This window comes from Bison bison, unplaced genomic scaffold (assembly GCF_000754665.1).
Source record: "Bison bison bison isolate TAMUID 2011002044 unplaced genomic scaffold, Bison_UMD1.0 scf7180017864146, whole genome shotgun sequence".
Classification (NCBI taxonomy): domain Eukaryota; kingdom Metazoa; phylum Chordata; class Mammalia; order Artiodactyla; family Bovidae; genus Bison; species Bison bison.
Genome location: NW_011494718.1, coordinates 9,274,714 through 9,295,938, shown reverse-complemented (window position 1 = coordinate 9,295,938; position 21,225 = coordinate 9,274,714). Strand labels below are relative to the sequence as shown.

At 42.2% G+C, this 21,225-nt stretch overlaps 1 protein-coding gene across 2 annotated transcripts in view; it reads left to right on the top strand.

The window, feature by feature from the left end:
- Positions 1-21,225, top strand: part of ARHGAP10 (Rho GTPase activating protein 10) — a 215,870-nt gene that overhangs the window by 40,849 nt on the left and 153,796 nt on the right. For both annotated transcript variants that reach the window (XM_010840774.1, XM_010840773.1), the window contains exons 4-6: positions 2,974-3,055; positions 4,984-5,029; positions 7,108-7,173. In XM_010840774.1, coding sequence (XP_010839076.1) covers positions 2,974-3,055; positions 4,984-5,029; positions 7,108-7,173 — 194 coding nt within the window. The remainder of the gene's footprint in view (positions 1-2,973; positions 3,056-4,983; positions 5,030-7,107; positions 7,174-21,225) is intronic.

The following is a 21,225-nucleotide window of genomic DNA, read 5'->3' as shown; positions in this document are numbered from 1 at the left end:
TTTTTTTTTTGACATGGACCATTTTTAAAGTCCTTTAAATTTGTTACCTGTGTGTGTGTGTGTGTGTGTGTGTGTGTGTGTGTGTGTGTATTTGGGGGGCCGTGTAGCATCTGGGATCTTAGTTTCCCGACCAGAGATTGAACCCCCACCTCTTGTATTGGAAGGTGAAGTCTTGACCTCTGGACTACTAGACACATCCACAAGTTATTTTTTTCCACAAAACTCATAGCCTGGAGAAAGTGGTTGAAGAGGCGGACCCATGAATTGTAGAGACTTGGTAGTGAAGTTGAAGCAGATAACTGCTCAGGCTTTGTAGCCATCATGTGGGGACAAAGCCTAACACCTGTGGGTGTGAGTTTTGGGAACACAGTGTATTTGCCTTGGGTATGGTGCTTTTGGAGTATTGCATGCTTTAAGTACTTTATAAAAATTGTAGTGGTTCTTGAGTTACATTTGATTCTTGCCACTTGCTTTACTTGTAAAAGATTATCCAACTCTTGAAAATGAGGTGAAATACTGTTCCAGGAGTGATAACTTTAAAAAATATTGTATATTCAGTATTAAATGGGAATGGATATTTACTTTCCATTTCAACCATCTATTTTCATTTCCAGTTGTCTGTGGTTTGGAGTATTCTACCTTTTCATCCCTTTCCCAAAAGTTTATTTTTAATACTTTTTGTCAAACATACAAAAGTTGTTTCATTGGAGAAACCACCAAAGTTTAAGAGAAATTATTAATAGCTTTTCTACCTAGCACTCCTTCCCAGCATGAAGAGTTTTCAGGCAGATTGTCTAAATATCCAAATAAACTGAACTAAGAAAGATCAGCCTTTGGCTCTGAGGACCAACCCAAGGCTCTGAGAAAACACTGAGGAAACCCCCCAAACGGTTGACAGTGCTGGGGTGGGATGAAAAACGACTTTCTGGTTTCATTCTGCCCACGCCTGGGTAACAGTGAACTTGTGCCAAGTCGCTTCAGTCGTGTCCGACTCTTTGTGACCCCATGGGCTGTAGCCCACCAGGCTTTTCTGTCCGTGGGATTTCCCAGGCAAGAATACTGGAGTGGGTTGCCATTTCTTCCTCCAAGGGGTCTTCCCCACCCAGGAGCTGGACCTACATATGTCTCCCGCATTGGCAGACAGGACCACTAGAGCCACCGGGGAAGCCAACCAACATGTGTATCTTTATAAATAAAAATGCAATCCTCACTACCATCCCACATCCACTGGATGGCGACTTTCAAAGAGAAGGAGAGAGGAAGAAAATTAAGTGTTGGTGAAGATATGGAGAAATTGGAACCCTGTGCAGTGTTAGTAGGAATGCACAATATTAAAAAGAATAAAAATAAAATTACCATTTAACCCCCCGCCTTGTGAGACAGAAAGGTTTCTCCCTAATTACAGAACACACCTGTACTCCAAATGTGTGAGTGTCTCTAAGCAATTCTCTAATTCTCCATGGAGAGCAAGCGTGCTAAGATTAAACTCAGCTTTGGCACTAGGTGGAGTTCAGGAAGACCCCGCAGATCAAGGCCTCAAGGCTGCCCCCTACCACTGTCCTTGAGTTTGATAATTTGTTAGAATGGCTCACAGAACTCAGGAAAATAGTTTACTGACTGTTGTTGATTTATCTGTGTGTGTGTGCTCAGTCATGTCTGTCTGTCTGTGACCCCGCAGACTGTCGCCCGCCAGGCTCCTCTGTCCGTGGGATTTCCCAGGCAAGAATACTGGAGTGGATTACTATTTCTTCCTCCAGGGGAATCTTCCCAGTTTACAGTAAAGGATATTTTAATGAGAACAGATGAAAAAACCCATGAAGAGATAATACAGGGCAAAGTATGGAGGAAGGGACTTGGAGCTTCTGTTTCTGCTGTTGGGGTACTTTCCCTTCAGATTTCCATGGGCTCATCACCCTGCCAACTTTCTTGAACCCCAGGGATTTTTATGCGGGCTTCATTATGCAGGAATGATTGATTAAATCATTGGCTGTTGGTGTTGGAAGTCAACCTCCAGTCCCTCCCCACTCCTGGGAGGTGTATGGATGAGATGGAGCTGAAAATTCTAATGCTCTAATCCATGGTTGGTTTCCCAGGCAACCAGCCCACATCCTGAGGCTTTCCAGGAGCCTCAGCTCATTAGTATACAAAATGACACATCATTTTAAAGATTCCAAGTTTGTCCTTCCTGCCTACCCCCTTTCTCTATTCCTCCCTTCCTTCTGCACCACGCGTCACGCGGGATCTTAGTTCCCCAACCTGGGATCGAACCAGTGCCCCTGGCTTCAGACCTTCAGGGTAGTCCCTCTAAGGGTTTTTGGAGCTGTGTGCTGGGAGATGGGGTCAGAAATTAAACATATTTATTATATCACATCCTACAACTCCACGTCTGAGTATATACCCAGAAGAATTGAAAGCAGGATCTAGTAGCAGCATTGTTTACAGTAACCAGGTGGAAACAAACCATGCATTCACTGATGGGTGCATGGATAGAAAAATGTGGTATATTCATACAGTGGAGTACTATTCAGCCTTAAAAGGGGAGGACATTCTGACACATGCTACAGCATGGATGAAAATGGTGGATACTTTACCAATTGAGATAAGCAAGTCACAAAAAGACGAATACTGTATGAGTCTGCTTGTTAAGAGTCACCTAGAGTAATCAAGTTCCTTGAGACAACAGGTAGAAGGGTGGATGTCAGGAGCTGGGAGGGAGGGGAGTGGGGACTTGTTGTTTAATGGGTACAGAATTTTAGTTTTACAAGATGAAGAGTTCTGGAGTCTGGACTCAATACTGCTGAACCGTGTCGTTAAAAATGGGTATAGATGTAAATTTTATGTTCTGTGTATTTTATCTCAATTGAAAATTTAAAAGAAACAATGACCACAATGAAACATTAGGAAGTGGAAAAGGAGGTTTGTTTTTTTTTTAGCCGTCAAGGAATAACCTGATCTGTTTCTGGTGTCTTGCAGGCCTGGTATTTCCTTGACCATGCAGGCGTTTTCGGAAGAAGAGAGGAAGCAGTGGTTGGAAGTTCTGGGTGGAAAAGAAGCTGTAAGATATAACCAGTGGTTGAGTTTTATTTCAAATCCTTTAGAGTTGACTTCTGTTCATTTTCATGTTATTTTTGCTTTATAGTATATGAAAAAAAGTTCCCTGCTGAAGCTGGTGTCTGAATTCCTCTTGGAAGCGTTTGGTAGTCTAGAAATTTGGTTTGAGATAGCAGCGGCACCCTTGAGACTGGCATATCATTATTTTTTATTTTTCTTGACTTTGTCGCTCAGGTTCGCTTTGCTTGAGGAAGTCATCTAAATTCTCAATTTCTTCTTCCCTACCTGCGAAAGTACTTTGGGTGATGAACACAATAAATGCTTGCAATTCATTTTGATCTCAGTGGAGATGGAACGATAAATATGAGGCTGTGCAGGCAGTATTACAAGTGACTGCTGCACTTATTTGCTTGATTTAACAATTTCTGGTTTAGCCTAATGAGCCACAGTGTGCAGTGTTAGGTAGCCTGAGTGAATGGGCCTCTGTGTTCAGATTGGTTTGAGGAATAAATTAAAGGCAGCGATAGCAATCCAGAGGCATGGGACTTCAGTCCGTTTGCCACTTTATTCAAGCACTGCCTTCCTCTCAGAGGACTGGTGGCGTCTGGGAGTTGAGAACTGGGCAGGTCATATATTGAATGGGGGACTTAACAAGGATAATTATAGAAAACACCATAGTACTGGTTTAAATCAACTCTACTTAAAGTATTATGACTCATAACCAGCTGCCAGTGCAGGTACCAGGTGGGCTTATCTGGCAAGCATTTGGCGTTTCAGCAGGATTTAAAAAGAGGGATAGAGCCCAGTAGAAGAGGGGTCATATATAGTAAAAAGAGAGGTGTCAGAATAGAGCTTGTGAGATGGGCAGAAGATAATGTTATCTGATGGCAGTGGGCAGTCCCTGAGAATATAATAAGGCGAAGAGGATGGGCAGCAACACATTTAGCAGTCTTGACACGGTGTTTGAAACATGGAAGCCCAAATTACATACTTTAAAAATAGATCCTGTATAAGAAAATGCATCATCCTTGGAGGAAAAAAGCAGTGATCAGATTTGTGTATCATTTTTTTATATTTGATCTACATTTAGCTTCCATGATTTTAGTTCTGTTTATTCTTAATTTGTCCTTGAAATTTTTAGCTAGGAGTCAAGAGTACTTTCAACATTGGTAGCTGCTGAGATCCAAAACAGTTTATCCTAATCCTCTCTAGTAAAGGCACTGACCTAGACTTGTCCCCCCAGAGATTCAAGAAATGCTTTGGAGAGTGAGTTTGCCTATTTGCATAGCAAAATGGTCATATGGCGAAGTCATGAGGAAATAAGTCTATTGCCAAAGGCAGTGTAACCTTGACACATACATCCTCTCCTTTAGAGTAAAAAAGCCAGGTAATTACTTTGAGATATACAGATAAATGCAAGTGTGCATAAAGAAAATAAATATTCAGTTATGTACTTAGGTAAGGGCACTGAAGGCATTTCATAATTTTTTTCAGGTGACGTATGTGCCTTGAAGATAATGGGGCAGCACTAGAATTCTCAGAGGCAGCCTGGGATGCCTTGATGTTTCAGATGTGGTTATTGAGATTACGGCAGAAGTCATGTCTTTAAGTAAACAGCAGATTTTAGCAATGGTGAATAAATGAGCTTAATCTTCCTAGTTAGAATGCAGGAGTTTGTTTGAGCATTACAAATTTACATGAACTTTCAGTCCTGGCACTTCATATTATTTTTGCTACTTTGGCAATGCCTTGGTGAGAGGCCAAGGAGACTCAGAGCTCTCCTTTTTGTTACCTGTCTTGCCTTTGAGCCCATGATAGTGATTAACCAACGTCAGTGTATTATTTGGACAGTCCCTAGGTGTGCCTACTACAATAGAATCATTTTTATGGATTTGCTGAAAAAACTTGTTTCCCCTTTTTCTCTTTTACTAGCTCTTCCCTAGTTTTAATAGAGCCATCATCCCAAGACCAGAAGGAAGTAAGTGCTAATGTATAAAAATGACTGTTGTCTCCCTTTCTCATGAGTTACTCTGTTTTTATTACTGATGTCAAACTGTTGCTGGGTGCTTGCTCTCTGTACTCTGTCTGTGTCAGTCTGCTAAGTGGTGGGTGTCTTATCCACTGAGGACCTCTTCAGACTTTTCTTGACTGCTGAAACTCGCCTTGATCTTTCCCATCTCTGAGCCTTTTTCTTTCTAGTCTTCCTCTACGGAAACCAAAATACTCTATCATTGACTTTGGTATTTGTTTTTATGGCCATAAACAAATACACAGGAATTTCAGGCATGCATCTGTAAGCTTCCTAAGTTATAAACTCCTGTGGGTGGGAACACCCCACCAGTTCCTCGGCTCCCCACCCCTCTCACCTCCACACATGGTATCCTTTATTCTTCCAGTCTCTTGGATGTGGGCTGTACAAATAGTCAGCATTACACCTTAGAAAATAAAACTAATAGCAACCAAATGTGTTCAGATATTCTAGGACAATGATCTTCCCTTGCCTTGTATGTCCTAGAGGAAAAGGAAATAATCTCTGGCTCTTGTACTCTTGATTTTAACTGGATAAGATAAGATGTGATGAAATTTTCTGGATTCTTTATGAATCTACTTTTTATATCTTTGGAAGAATGAAGCCACATTTGTCAGATGTCCACAGTTTGGAGACATTGTTAAATGAGCCACGATTTCAAAGTGATTATGGTGTGTGCATCACTTAACCCGGCCCTGGAAATTCACCAGGTGCCTCGCAAGGTTGTCAGCCATGGAGGCACCTGCTTAGGACTTCCCTCCCTCTTGTCTTCTCTTCTGTTGCCCTTTCTCCTCCTTCTTTCTCTTATCCCCTCTTTCTCTTCTCTTCCTTTCTTTTCTTTTTACCTGAGAAATGAAAACATGTTTTGGAAAAGTAGTTTTGCTAAGCAGAAAGAAACACTTACATTTTATATAAATGTGAATAGTAGATCTGTGAAAAAGTACACCACTGCCCACTTTTCCTCATTAAAGTGCTCTCCAAGCTTAGCTTTAAACCTGTAAAGTTTTTGTTCATAAATTATTCCATGCTGTCCCTTCTGAGAACCAAGGGTTAGTATTCCTGCTTCTGAGTTCTAAAGGCGAAATAAAGCATTCACTTTCCCTGAGTGCATTTTTGAAACAAGAGTTGTCTTTTATTAGGGTCCTCAAATACATCAGCCTAATCAATGGCAAAGTATTCATATTAGAAAAAATATAAAATTGTATTTTCAAAATAATTTTTTTTTGCTGCATGAATCATCTTTTAAATTCATTATGAAAATAATAAAATATTAAACATTTAGAGCATGGTATAAAATGTGAAAAAAGTTTCTAGCTCATCATTCAAATACTATTTTTAAGAGTGTCTAAGAATTTTTTCCTCCTAGGTTAAAAAAGAAAAGTTTTGTGTTATTTCCCCAGCTTGTCAAGTAATTTAAGAACTTTCACTTATGTTTATAATTAAAAAACAAACCTGAGTTGTTGGAATTTGGGCAAAACATTAACTATTTCTGGATAGCTTCCTCTAAAGATTAATTGTAATCACTGTCTTTTTCACTATTTAAAATATTTTTGCTAACAGCTAGTTTCAATTATGAATTTATTTATATGTGTTGGTAATGTTAGTCATATATGGGTAATGTTAGTGGTGTCCAACTCTTTGAGACCCCATGGACTGTAGCTTGCCAGGCTCACTGTCCATGGGGATTCTCCAGGTAAGAATACTGGAGTGGGTTCCCATGTCCTTCTCCAGGGGATCTTCCCAACCCAGAGATTGAATCCAGGTCTCCTTTCTGTAGGCGGATTCTTGACCGTCTGAGCCACCAAAGAAGTATCTGTTGTTAATGTAGGTCCTGATACTACAAGTGCTCCTCTTCTATGAAATTCTGATTTACTTTATTTAAACAGGGAGTGCATGGCCTTTAGTTTTCTTTTTTTGAAGAGGGAAATAAAAAGTATATTGGACCTAAATACTTTTGTCTTATTTTTGTCAGCAAGAAAAATGTGAGTATTTGCACCTTTAATATTTTACAACTGTATTTCTTTTAGGTGCACAGTTGGATAAGATGGGATTCACAATTCTTAGAAAATGCATCCGTGCAGTTGAAACACGAGGTAACATGATTGAATCATTTTATTCATGAGAGGCTATAGGTATGTAAAATCTTAGGGTTGTTTCAAATGCTTTTTGCTTGGTTAAGTAGAATGAAATATTTTAATGCAAAACGCACCTTCTAGGCATCAGAGATTCAGTTGTTCATTTACTCTGAGCCGGGTAGGGGAGGAGGGTGGCGGGGGTTCCTTTTTATTTACACGTTTCTTCCTTGTGTCGAAACCTGAAGTCAGTGGAAGAATCAGCAGCGCTGGACTTGGACAATCAGTCTTAATCACTTCTTGTTTACACGCTAGTAAGGTATTTCCGTCTTCACTTGTCTTGTTAGCTTCCAGTTTAAAAATCAGCATCATTGAGATATCTTTTATGTATGGTAAAATTCACTGATTTTAACTGTAAATTGATAACTTTTGATGAATGTGTTATAGTTGTGTAGCTACCACCACTGTTATAGAAGATTTCTATCTCCCCCCCAAATTCCTTTGTGCCCCTTCTCAGCCTGCCTGCCATCCTTGGCCCTTGGCAACTACTGAACTGCTTTTTATCACTTTCGTTCTTTTTATTTTTTTAAAAAAGCTTTTTAAATGAATGGAATTATGCAGTATATACTCTTTTGAGTCTGGCCTCTTTTGTTTAGCATAATGCTTTTGAGATTCATCTTTTTGGGTGTACTTTTGTGTGCTCTAAGTTGCTTTAGTCATGTCCAACTCTTCGCGACCCTATGGACTGTAGCCAGCCAGGCTCCTCTGTCCATAGGATTCTCCAGGCAAGAATAACGGAGTGGGTTGCCATTTCCTTCTCCAGGGGATCTTTGCGACCCAGGAGTTGAACCCACATCTCTTACATCTCCTGCGTTGGCCAGCGGGTTCTTCACCACCAGCAAACACCTAGGTGTACTCTTAGTGCTTTTGTCTTATTGCTTGGCAGAAAATCCATGGACGGAGGAGCCTGGAAGGCTGCAGTCCATGGGGTCACTGAGAGTCGGAGCCGACTGAGCGACTTCACTTTCACTCTTCACTTTCATGCATTGGAGAAGGAAATGGCAACCCACTCCAGTGTTCTTGCCTGGAGAATCCCAGGGACAGGGGAGCCTGGTGGGCTGCTGTCTATGGGGTCGCACAGAGTCGGACACGACTGAAGTGACTCAGCAGCAGCAGCAGCAGTATTTCATTTTATGGATATACTGCATTTTGTTTATTCATCCACCTGTTGGTAATTTTTGAATTGTTTCCACTTTAAACTTCAGGGAAGATAATCCCTCCCCATTTTGGTTTCCTGACTTAAAAGCTCAAGGGTCTTTTGTTTCTAGTCCTTAAGGAAAAACAGGGCCTTGGTGCTTTGCAGCCATTGTGGCAGGCTTTGGAGAAACTAAATACAATAAATTTGCAAAACAAGCTGTGTCTGGGGGCTGGATTTCTCTTTGTTTAGAGTCTAGTGAAGTATGGATAAATTGAATATTTAATTCCCTCTCATATATTGTTTATCCCAGTCCTACTCTGAATGACTTAGTGGAATGAAGCATTGCACTCACGTTTTCTGTCAAAACAAGGTCTTTGTTATAAAGCCAGGACTGCCACCTGTGAAATGAGAGTGTTGGCTAACAGATGAATACGAGCTGTTTTATGATTTGGGGATTTGCCCATCGATAATAAAAACCCAAGCCACAGAAAGCTTTTCTTCCATTCTCCCTTACAGTGGCAATTCAGGCAGTGACACATTTTCATTCATTTCAACCTGCACTGAGGTTGAGCTGACAAGTTTGTTCTTTTTCCTAATGGTTCAAAAATTTCCAAAATGGGGATACTGTGATTTTTCATCTCTCTCACTTCATCATTCATGTTTCTCTTTTTCCTGAGCTTCTTAAGAGCCTTTATGGTATCACTTGCATGGTTTTTTGTTTTTTTTTTTTTGTAAATACAATTCTTTCCACAAAGGATATAATTTATATCTACTTGTCTCTGCCTGGGCAGATAGAAATCTATCTAGAATGCTTTCTGATGAATCTGTAGTTTTATGGAGTGTTATGTTCATTGGCCTCCCAGGTGGCGCTAGTGGTAAAGAAAGTGACTGCCAGCGCAGGAGATGTAAGAGTCACGGGATTGATCCCTGGGTGGGGAAGATCCCCTGGAGGAGGGCATGTCAGTCCACTCCAGTATTCTTGCCTGGAGAATCCCATGGACAGACGAGCCTACAGTCTATAGGGTCGCACAGAGTTAGATACGACTGAGTGGCTTAGCGTGTATGCGCATGTTCATTGAATGGAATATGTATAATAGAATCTGCATGAATTGAATGTATTTTATTATAAACATGTAAATTTTTTTATAGAAGAATGAGTCTATATCTTTTAAGTTAGATTTTTCCCATTTACAATGAAAAACAAAAATGCATATAATATTCTTTTCAAATCTGTTGTCCCTCAAGGTCTTTCATAACTAAAGCCTTTTGTTTTTAGTAGAGTAATAGGCTAAAAATAGAGTTAAAAGGATCAACTGTCAGATCATGTTACTCAGTATGATGAGGAACCTTGTGGAATCGCTGAGGTTTTTATCCTAAATTTGGAAGTTCCCTCAGGGAATATTGCTCTGAATGAGTTCCCCTAAATCAGCTATCACGGCTATTGATTTTTTTTTTTTTTTGCTACCAATGTTGTTGCATCACTTTTTTTCATCAGTCAGGATAAAGCTAGTTTATGTTCCTATAACAGGAAGCTGGAAATTCTCTGCGGGTTAAGACAACAAGACTTATTTCTCACTCAGATAGTTGGTAGGAGGGCTTTGCCCATCACTGCTACCTGGCTTCCAGGTTCCTGGTTGCCTTGCCTGGAGGACTTTGGACCATCAGGTGAATACTCTGGCTTTGATGCGAGTTTCATTTGCTCACAGCTGATTGGTTAGAAATGACCACATGGCCTCGTTCAACCGCAAAAAGTCTACATAGCACACCCCTACCAGGAGCCTGGAAAGCAGGCAGAGAGCCAGGAGTATCTGGTGGTGGCATTAATGACCGCTGTGCGTGCTTTGTGGATCTACATGCCTACGGTCCAGAGGCATTTAATGAGATCTGTATGAAGAATTATTTCTGTTCACATTTTTCAACATTTTAAACAAACACTATCATTTTCTCTGAAAACTACTGTTTCATATGTTTTGGTTAAAGCAGTTAGTGTACCTTTTACCTAACATGTCTTTTAAAAATGACACCTGGGATTTTTATCAACTTTTGAAAGCCACTCGGTCACGTCCGACTCTTTGCAACCCCATGGACTGTGGCCCGCCAGGCTCCTCTGTCCCTGGGATTCTCCAGGCAAGAATACAGGAATGGGTAGCCATTCCCTTCTCCTGGAGAATCCTTCTGATCCAAGTATTGAACTGAGGTCTACTGCGTTATTGGATGATTCTTTACCATCCGAGCCACAGGGAAGTGGCATCAATTTTGTGTTATCATTTAAATATGTACAAAGCATCAGACAAATGCCTAAAACTTACTGTAGTCCTCAGCCCCCTGAGAAAAGGTAACATTTTTACTGATGTATCTACCACACATAGTGATGTAGATAACATACGTACTATGTGACACATATGTAGTGTAATATATGTTGTCCTAGAGGGGACTGTTAGCATTTAGCATTTGCTGTGCTAACAGCAAAAAGCTAACAGCCAAAAGCATCCTAACAAACCCCATTTCACTGTAATGTCAGCATCAGTTAACAGATCCTACTCTTCGTTTCTGTAGAGTTGTTCATGAAGCTAAGGCACACTAGAGAGTCAGATCAAGGGGTCTTTCATCCATTTACTGAGTATTTGTTAATGATCTTGTACCGGCTCTTAATGGATCCAGGTCATCTGACCACCGCTGGGAGCATATCGCTTATGTTTTCCAAGTTGAAGGACTTCCTGAAGCATCTGTTCTCAAACACTGCTGTGCCATGGAATCACCTGAGATCTTTAAATAATGCTGCTGCCTAGCTCTCACCCCAGTCAGTCTGATTTCGTTGCTGTTGGGTGTGAACTAGGAAGCTGGCGTTTTCAATGTTCCCCAGGTGATGCTAATATGTAGTAAAATTTAGGAGTCTTAATGGAAGAGTTTCTTATGTATTGGAGCAATGGGATACACAGATGTTATCTATATAGTGTCCTGCTGGGAGGGATTGGGGGCAGGAGGAGAAGGGGACAACAGAGGATGAGATGGCTGGATGGCATCACTGACTCGATGGACGTGAGTCTGAGTGAACTCCAGGAGATGGTGATGGACAGGGAGGCCTGGCGTGCTGTGATTCATGGGGTCGCAAAGAGTCAGACACGACTGAGCAACTGAACTGAACATGGGGGACTTTCAACTTCTTTTTTAAAATAATCCAACCTAAACCCAGACAAACAACAGAAAACTTCCAAAGAAAATAGCTCCATGTTTGTTTCCTTCCCTCAGTAACAAGTGATTTGTCATAGTTAAACTGTAGTTCTCATGTGAAGCCAGTATTTATGGAGCATTCATGGGGTGAATATAGCCTTGCTCTAGGCTTTTGGGATTCATATTAAAGGTTGGTTACATGTAATGCTCAATCCATGAATGGTAGACAAAACATAGATATTTGTAAGTAATTTAAGGATTTCAGACACTAAAATAAAACTGTTACCAGATTGTGTGGATGAAGAGAATTTGAATATACAGATAGATTGCTGAGTGTGTGTCTCTGTGTATGTTCAGTTGCTAAGTCGTGTTCGACTCTTACGATCCCATGGACTGCAGCATGCCAGGCTTTCCTGTCCTTCATTATCTCCTGGAGTTTGCTCAAACTGATGTCCACCCAGTTTTGATGCTATAAACCATCTCATCCTCTGCCTCCCTCTTTTGCCTTCAGTTTTCCCAGCATCAGGGTCTCTTCCAGTGATTCAGCTCTGCATCGGATGGCCAAAGTATTGGAACTTTAGCATCAGTCCTTCCAGTGAATAGTCAGGATTGAGTTCCTTTAGGATTGACTGGTTTGATCTCCTTGCTGTCCAAGGAACCCTCAAGAGCTTTTTCCAGCAGCACAATTTGAAAGCATCAATTCTTTGGTGCTCAGCTTTCTTTATAGTCCAACTCTCACAATCTGTACACGACTACTGGAAAAGCCATAGCTTTGACTATATGGACCTTTGTTGGCAAAGTGATGTCTCTGCTTTTTAATATGCTGTCAAGGTTTGTCACAGTCTTCCTTCCAAAGAGCAAGCGTCTTTTTCAATTTCATGGCTGTAGTCACTGTCCACAGTGATTTTGGAGCCCAGGAATGTAAAATCTGTCACTGCTTCCACTTTTTTTTCCCTTCTGTTTACCATGAAGTGATGGGATCAGATGTCATGATCTTAATTTTTTGATTGGTGAGTTTTCATCTTAATTGAAGTCTGTGTTTTGGAACAGCCTTCTTTGGATTTATAGGAGTAGAAAAGTATATTTTAGCGTTTAGAGAGACCTCACCAAAGATGTGGAGACAGAAAATAGCCAAATGGAAAGGAAGCATGAGGAAGTAGAATAAAAGCAATACTCAGGTGTTTGCATTTAATTAAGAACCTGAATGAGCACTAGAGGGTGGTGGATAGCAGAATAGCAGGCTTAGAGAGGTAAATATAAAAGCTAGTATTAGTGACCATATGTGGGATAGAGGGGCTGAAGAAGCACGTGGGAGGGAGGGGGGAGCTCAGGTTACTCCAGGAAAGAGTTGCTTTCTGTGAATGATGAGATGTAGGTTCCAAAATGGTGCAATAAAGAGAGGCCTTTCAGAAAGTTACAGGTAGGTACAACTTTTTTTTTTTTCCTTTCAGGCTCTTAGTTTCTAAAAGACTGTCACTAGGAAGTTCATTCATCCTGTCTACTCCCGCCCCATCTGTGAAGGTCAGAGAGCTAATTTTTTTACACAGTAGATTTTACTGCTCATTAAGTGTATCTGTTTCCTCTTTCTGTCCTTCCCTTGGGTTGTTTTGTTTCTTTTTTAAACTGTTTATTTTGCATTGGAGTATAGCCAGTTATCAGTGTTGTGATAGTTTCAGGCGGGCAGCAAAGGGACTCAGCCCTACATATGCATGCGTATCCATTCTCCCCCAAACTCCCCTCCTGTTCAACCTTTGGATTGTTTGAATCCTGAGATGTTCGTGTTCCTTCCTTTGGCACTTCTGTTGCCTGGTATTGTTAATTACGTACTTATTTTGTTTCAGAACGTGGAGAATAATTTTCTTTTGTAAATAACTTAAGGAACCGCCTCCCATGCCCAGTACCTGTTTTTTTTGGAGTTGGATGAAACCACATTTTCCAGGTGCATGCACTATAAAATATGCAAAAACAAAGTATAACGCTTGCTGAAAACCTTCTTTCAGTTGCTGTTTTTTAAATAGTCATAATTTAAAACTAAATTCGAATGCCACTTTGGTTTATGAAGTTTCTCTTAAAAAATTCTTCCATATGTGGATAATTTGAATATTCACTTTAATTTCTAGAGCATGGCATTAAGACGTCAGTCTAGGCAAGCTGTCAGTTATCAAATTCAGCTTTGTAACAAGCTGTGAATTCATGGGATAGAAGGAGGAAGCCACATCTAAGATATGACAGTCTTTGAATTGTCTCACGTAAAAGTGAAATTTCTCTTCCTTTCGAAAGCAAAGTTTTAGGTCTTTGGGAAAATATCCTGAAGTTGGCTTGAGGACTTTTTCTGCTTCCAGAGCACTTCTAGAGCTGTATGGAGCCTTAGAATGGACCTGGTAGAAGATGATGATGTACAATTTCAGTATTAATCTTTGTGGGAGGGAAGATGCCCGAAGTGAACTTGCAACATATTTTACCAGCGTTGCACATTAATCTTAAATTGACAAGGGCCATTTACGTGCAAAATGAAGAAATAAAGAACAGCTGTCCCTGGAAAATTTACAGCAAGTTAACTAGCCTTTCTGGCTCACTGTCTCTTTTTTAATCAGAATGGGTGTGAGATGCGTGTGGGTGGAGAGAGAGGACGGTTTTCTGTGGGAGGGAGCTGGAGTCCTGTGGTGTCTGCATAATGCAAATACAGAGCTAAAATACTAACTCCAGGCGAGTCAAGACTGACTTTTCATTTTCTCAATTAGTAATCTTAATTGTTTTAAGAATAAGTACGTTTCCAAAGCTATTAGCTTCCAAATGAGTTGTTCTGTAAAATGAATAGCGACAAATGGTTAAACCGTCTTGTTCCTGAGTTGGCACGTGAGGTTTTGTGTGTTTGGCTCACAGTTGGATGAGGTCCGTGGGCATTTTCTTGTGAGCCTGTCTTGGCACTTGGAGCATCACGCTGGAGACCAGGGGCTCAGAAGTCAACCCTGATGAGAATCTCTTTCTCCACTTTTCTCTTTAGCTCTGCAGCCCTGTAAGTGAGCTTGTTAACCTGTCTCAATTTTATCATGAGCAAGACAGGCTAACAGGAGCAACTCCCTTGTAGTGCGGTTGTGAAAATCAGCAATGGGGATTCTTGGGATATTGGCATACATTGAGTGCTTAGTAAATGTGAGTTGCTTAGAAATAAATCTATTACTTGAAGCCAGTCATCATTAAGTGGTCCCATCATTGATGCAAGGCTCTGGGAACACTAAGGAACTTTGTTTTTTTAATGGTCATTTATATAGGGAAAGAAATCACCTGAGTTCAGCTTGTCATGTAATGCTGTGTGACTTTTGTAAGAAGCAGCAAAATTAACTGGCTTGACTTTCAACCTCTGTCTCTCAGTGCCTTGTAATGGACACTTGAGCAGTTAAATGGCTCGAATGCAAGGAAGAGACCTTGCATATGGAAAAAAGAAGAATATGGCTTTAGACTATCTCAAGCTTTCCAGAAAAGAAAGAAAAGAGAGACTGTTCAGGGTAGCCTAACAGTGCTGTTCAGTTGCTAAGTCGTGTCATACTTGTTTGCAACACCACAGACTGTAGCCCGCCAGGCTCGTCTGTCCATGATATTCTCCAGGCAAGAATACTGGAGTGGATCACCATTTCCTTCTCCAGGGACCTTCCTCACCCAGGAATTGAACCTACGTCTCCTGCATTGGCGGGTATTTTTTTTTTTTTTTTTTTTTACCGCCGAGACACCAGGGAAGCCCATACTTGAGAATAACCCACAGAAATATGGATATAAAGTTGTGATGATTTTTGACTTGTCCCTGTTGCCACAGCTGCTCTGAGGTGGTGAGGCAGGTGGCAGCAGAGAGACACCACTAGACCTTTTCCAATAATATTCTGATCTCTGTAGAGGACCGATAAAAAAAAAAAAGCCTTCCTAGAACTTTCCCAGTGGCCCAGTGGTTAAGACGCTGAGCTCACAATGCAGGGGCCACAGATTCAGTCCCTAATGGGGGAACTAAGATCCTGCATGCTGCATGGCGCAGCCTAAAAAAAACAAGTGTCTTGAAAATAGCAACTGCCAACTTTTGCTTTAAATCTGAGTCTCTTTTTAAATTTATGTAAGTAAAAATTTGTAGCTACTTAAACTTGAGCTACATGAGTGCTGAGTTTGAAAAGAAAATGACTCTTACTTAGCAGCCCATCCATTCTGGCTTGCTGTACTACTTATCCACTCCTGAGTGTGCACAAGTTAGATGGACTTTACTCAGCACTTTTTGACTTTCTTCAAGGGAAGATATCGGGGTGGGGGGGAGCGGGTAGTTAGATGGTAGAGATATGGTTCTTGTTCTTAATTATCACCTTTAGTTTAAGGCAGTGAAGGCTCTGAGATTTTATCTAAGTTTCATGTGAACAGGTTCCCCTGTAGAGTTTCATGGATGCCGGTAGAAAACTCAAGACTCCTGGATCAGGGATCAGGGACAGTTCCTTACTCTCAGTAGGCAGCGTTCTACATTTTGTGTTGGTGTCCTGAGCCCCAGTTCGCAAGGGCATGGCAGAGAGGGTGAAACATATCTGCACACACTGCATTGTGCATTGTGTTGTAGGAGATGAACTCTGAACTTTGGAAACTCGACTGTTTTGAAATGACTGGCACATGGGCCTGCTGTTTGCTCTAGACGGACACTAGCTCTTATTTTCCAAGGCTGCAAACAAACCTGTTCTTTGTGTCAGAGGAAGGTGCTGGCACAGTCGGTGTTCACGCACCCTGGGGTGTTGCTGGCGGAGGTGAGTGGGTGGGGATGGCTTGAGAAGATGCTCAGCAAGCAGTTGAGGCCGGCGTGTGGTAGGTCCTGGGTGTTGGGCTGTGTATTTGTCTCCGTTGTGCAAGCACTGTGAGAGTGACAGATTGGAGCAGAAGGGAACGCCCGAGGAGGAGATGGTTGGATGCCATGACAGACTTCATGGACGTGAGTTTGAGCAAGCTCCAGGAGTTGGTGATGGACAGGGAGGCCTGCGTGCTGTAGTCCATGGGGTCACAAAGAGTCAGACACGACTGAGCGACTGAACTGAACTGAGAGTTGATGTGGGGAGGGGCACAGAAGCAAAGACGGCTGGTTGGATTTTAGAAATAATCCAGGTGAGAGGTGATGGAGGTTTAAAGTTTCCATTGGCAAAGGGAAAGAGATAATGGATTGGAAGAGAGACTCAAGAGAAAAATAGGATCTGGTGACCTTTTGGATGTGTTCAGTTCAGTCACTCAGTCATGTCTGACTCTGCGACCCCATGGACTGCAGCACGCCAGGCTTCCGTGTCCATCACCAACTCCTGGAGCTTGCTCAAACTCATGTCCATCAAGTTGGTGATGCCATCCAACCGTCTCATCCTCTGTTATGCCCTTCTCCTCCTGCCTTCAATCTTTCCTAGCATCAGGGTCTATTCCAGTGAGTCAGTTCTTTGCATCAGGTGGCCAAAGTATTGGAGCTTCAACTTCAGTATCAGTCCTTCCAATGAATATTCAGGACTGAGAGATAAAAGTGAAAAGTAAAACAGATAAACAAAAACTTGACTCTAAGGTTTCCACCCTGGTAGATGAAGACATCTTTAGACAAGACAGAGAATGCAAGAGAAGTAGTAACTTTTGAGGGAATATGAATTGGTTTCAGTTCAGTTCAGTCGCTCAGCTGTGTCCGACTCTTTGCGACCCCATGAATCGCAGCACGCCAGGCCTCCCTGTCCATCACCAACTCCCGGAGTTCACTCAGACTCACGTCCATTGAGTCAGTGATGCCATCCAGCCATCTCATCCTCTGTCGTCCCCTTCTCCTCCTGCCCCCAATCCCTCCCAGCATCAGAGTCTTTTCCAATGAGTCAGCTCTTCGCATGAGGTGGCCAAAGTACTGGAGTTTCAGCTTTAGCATCAGTCCTTCCAAAGAAATCCCAGGGCTGATCTCCTTCAGAATGGACTGGTTGGATCTCCTTGTAGTCAAAGGGACTCTCGAGTCTTCCCCAACACGACAGTTCAAAAGCATCAATTCTTTGGTGCTCAGCTTTCTTCACAGTCCAACTCTCACATCCATACATGACCACTGGAAAAACCATAGCCTTGACTAGACGGACCTTTGTTGGCAAAGTAATGTCTCTGCTTTTGAATATGCTATCTAGGTTGGTCATAACTTTCCTTCCAAGGAGTAAGCGTCTTTTAATTTCATGGCTGCAATCACCATCTGTAGTGATTTTGGAGCCCAGAAAAATAAAGTCTGACACTGTTTCCACTGTTTCCCCATCTATTTGCCATGAAGTGATGGGACCAGATGCCATGATCTTCGTTTTCTGAATGTTGAGTTTTAAGCCAACACTTTCACTTTCATCAAGAGGCCTCTTCACTTTCTGCCATAAGGGTGATGTCATCTGCATATCTGAGGTTATTGATATTTCTTCCTGCAATCTTGATTCCAGCTTGTGCTTCTTCCAGCCCAGCGTTTCTCATGATGTACTCTGCATATAAGTTAAATAAGCAGGGTGACAATATACAGCCTTGACGTTATTTGGAACCAGTCTGTTGTTCCATGTCCAGTTCTATCGGTTGCTTCCTGACCTGCATATAGGTTTCTCAAGAGGCAGATCAGGTGTTCTGGTATTCCCATCTCTTGATCCAGTTTATTGTGATCCACACAGTCAGTCTTTGGATAGTCAATAAAGCAGAAATAGATGTTTTTCTGAAACTCTCTTGCTTTTTCCATGATCCAGTGGATGTTAGCAATTTGATCTCTGGTTCCTCTGCCTTTTCTAAAACCAGTTTGAACATCTGGAAGTTCACGGTTCACGTATTGCTGAAGCGTGGCTTGGAGAATTTTGAGCATGACTTTACTAGCATCTGAGATGAGTGAAATTGTGCAGTAGTTTGAGCATTCTTTGGCATTGCCTTTCTTTGGGATTGGAATGAAAACTGACCTTGTCCAGTCCTGTGGCCACTGCTGAGTTTTCCAAATCTGCTGGCATATTGAGTGCAGGACTTTCACAGCATCATCTTTCAGGATTTGAAATAGCTCAACTGGAATTCCATCACCTCCACTAGCTTTGTTCATAGTGATGCTTTCTAAGAAGACCCACTTGACTTCACATTCCAGGATGTCTGGCTCTAGGTGAGTGATCACACCATCATGATTATCTGGGTCGTGAAGATCTTTTTTGTACAGTTCTTCTGTGTATTCTTGCCACTTCTTAATATCTTCTGCTTCTGTTAGGTCCATACCATTTCTGTCCTTTATCGAGCCCATCTTTGCATGAAATGTTCCCTTGGTATCTCTGATTTTCTTGAAGAGGTCTCTAGTCTTTCCCATTATCCATTCCCCTGGAGTTCATAAAAGTTGATGGGCTTTCAGGTTGCTTCTGTGTCTTGGCTGTTGTAAACAGTGCTGCAGTGAGCACTGGGGTTATGCATCCTTTCAGATTATGGTTTTTTCTGGACATATGCTCAGGAGTGGGATTGCTGGATCGTATGGTAGTTCTAGTTTCAGTTTTTTAAGAAACCTCCGTAGTGGATGCACCAATTTACATTCCCACTCACAATGTATGAAGGTTTCCTTTTCTCCACACCTTCTCCAGCATTTATTGTTTGTAGACTTTTTGATGATGACTATTCTGACTGGTATGAGATAACCTCTCATCATAGTTTTATGTGTCTTCCTGGTGGCTCAATGGTAAAGAATCTACCTGCAGTGCAGGGGACACAGGAGACCTGGGTTTGATCCCTGGGTTGGGAAGATTCCTTGGAGAAGGGTTTGGCAGCTCACTCTGGTATCCTTGCCTGGAGAATCCTGTGGATGGAGGAGCCTGGTGGGATACAGTCCAAGGGGCTGCAGAAGAGTTGGACATGACTTAGTGACTAAACTACAGCAGCTAGTGATGTTGAGCATCTTTTCAGAAGACAAATTTTTAAGGAACAGAGGAAGTTTGAAACTAGACATTAGGAAGGGGAAGTGGGGAGAGAAGATTTGATTATCACTCTGTGAAGTGCTCATCTCAATTTGAGATAAAGCCATTCTGAAGTTACACCTGCCCTCTTTCCAGATCAGCTCCATCGTGGACCCCTGAGGTTTATCATCAGCCCGAGAAAGATATGTCCCCTTTGCTGAGACTCTGCAGTGCCTCAGAAAGTCTCTTAGTGGCAGATATCATGTCAGTGTAGAAGCTGCATCTGACAATGTTTAAAATCCTAATAAACAGAAGTTTACATTTTCTAGGTGTTTCAAATATGCTACTACACTACTTCACCCAATCCCTATAGAACTCAGTAGGTAGTTGACCACATATATCTTCTTTCTTAGGGTCAGGTGCGTAGTTCAGGAGACAAGTTGAACGTGACAGAGCTGGAATTCAGATCTTGGTCTCTGATCTGATCCTGGTCTGTGCTTCTTAGAAATGCTGTGTGGTGTAAAGTAAAGTGAGAGGAAGAGTTGGGTGACGGAGCATCTTAGTGGTGGCAGGGATGCTGAATTCTGCCACAAGGTCCAGAGACTGTGCCATGCTGCTTTTCCCAAGGTTCACACCGTGAGGAAAGGCAGAAGGGTGCCTTGAATGAATTGAAGCTAGATCCCTTAGGTCTGGGACAGCTGGAGAGTGTGTGACCCTGAGCAGTTTTCCTGGCCACACCTTATGGCTTGTGTTCTCTGTATTCCCTGATCAGCGAGCAAGCCTGTGCCCCCTGCAGTAGAAGCGTGTGCTGTGGGCTAAGTTGCTTTAGCCAACTCTGTGCAACCCCATAGACTGTAGCCCACCAGGCTTCTCTGTCCATGGGATTCTCCAGGCAAGAATACTGGAGTGGGTTGCCATGCCCTCTTCTAGGGGATCTTCCCAACCCAGGAATTGAACCTGCACTTCTTCGGTCTCCTGCATTGGTAGGTGGATTCTTTACCACTGACATTACCTGTTAGAGTCTTAACCACGGGGCCACCTGGGAAGTGCTGTCCCCCTGAGCGTTTCTAATGAAATAAGAAACTTCCTGTTACTCTGCAGCTTTCTCCTGCCCCCTCCAGACATTCTGCCTGCTGGTTTGGGTGGTTGTACAAGGAATGCAACAAGTCTAGGGGTTTTCTTGTCTGAAACAAAAATTCTTTCTCTTGTTCTCGCCAAAAACTCGAGTTGTGGCCAGTTACCTGGAGTATTGGGAATATTTTGTAGTCCATTTGGGCCCTAATAAAGGTTAGGCCTTAATAAACCAAACACTCTTTATATTCGAGACTTGGATTTGAGAGGATGGCTCATGGTCAGACCTCCATGTGCTGCAGAGTCCAGAAATTATCAGTACTTCCAAAGAAGTTGGCTTGGACCTGGAATTGGAAATTTGCCTTGTAGTTTTTTTGAACATGTCTCACTCCTGCTGGAATGGGTGTGCATGTGACGGCTGGCCTCAGGAGTGCCAGGCTGGCGGGGTTCTGAGCTCAGCCTTGGGTTGGTCTGGGTGTGAAAACAGCATGTGAGTGAAATCCTGAGACCTCTCCTCCAGGTGCCTGCGGATAGGGAGGCATCTTGATCCCAGCCTAGAAGTGGATTTATATGGAAAGAGTGTGGGAAAGGCGACATGAAAGCGAAAGCAAGGCTTCACAGGAAAGGAAAATGCAGATCAGCTCCTGGCAGGTAGTAGCTGTCTGTAATGGTTCTCTATCTGCCGCCCAAATAATTAGCATCCAAGGGAGAAATTCCAAATGTTATTGGTGAACAGGA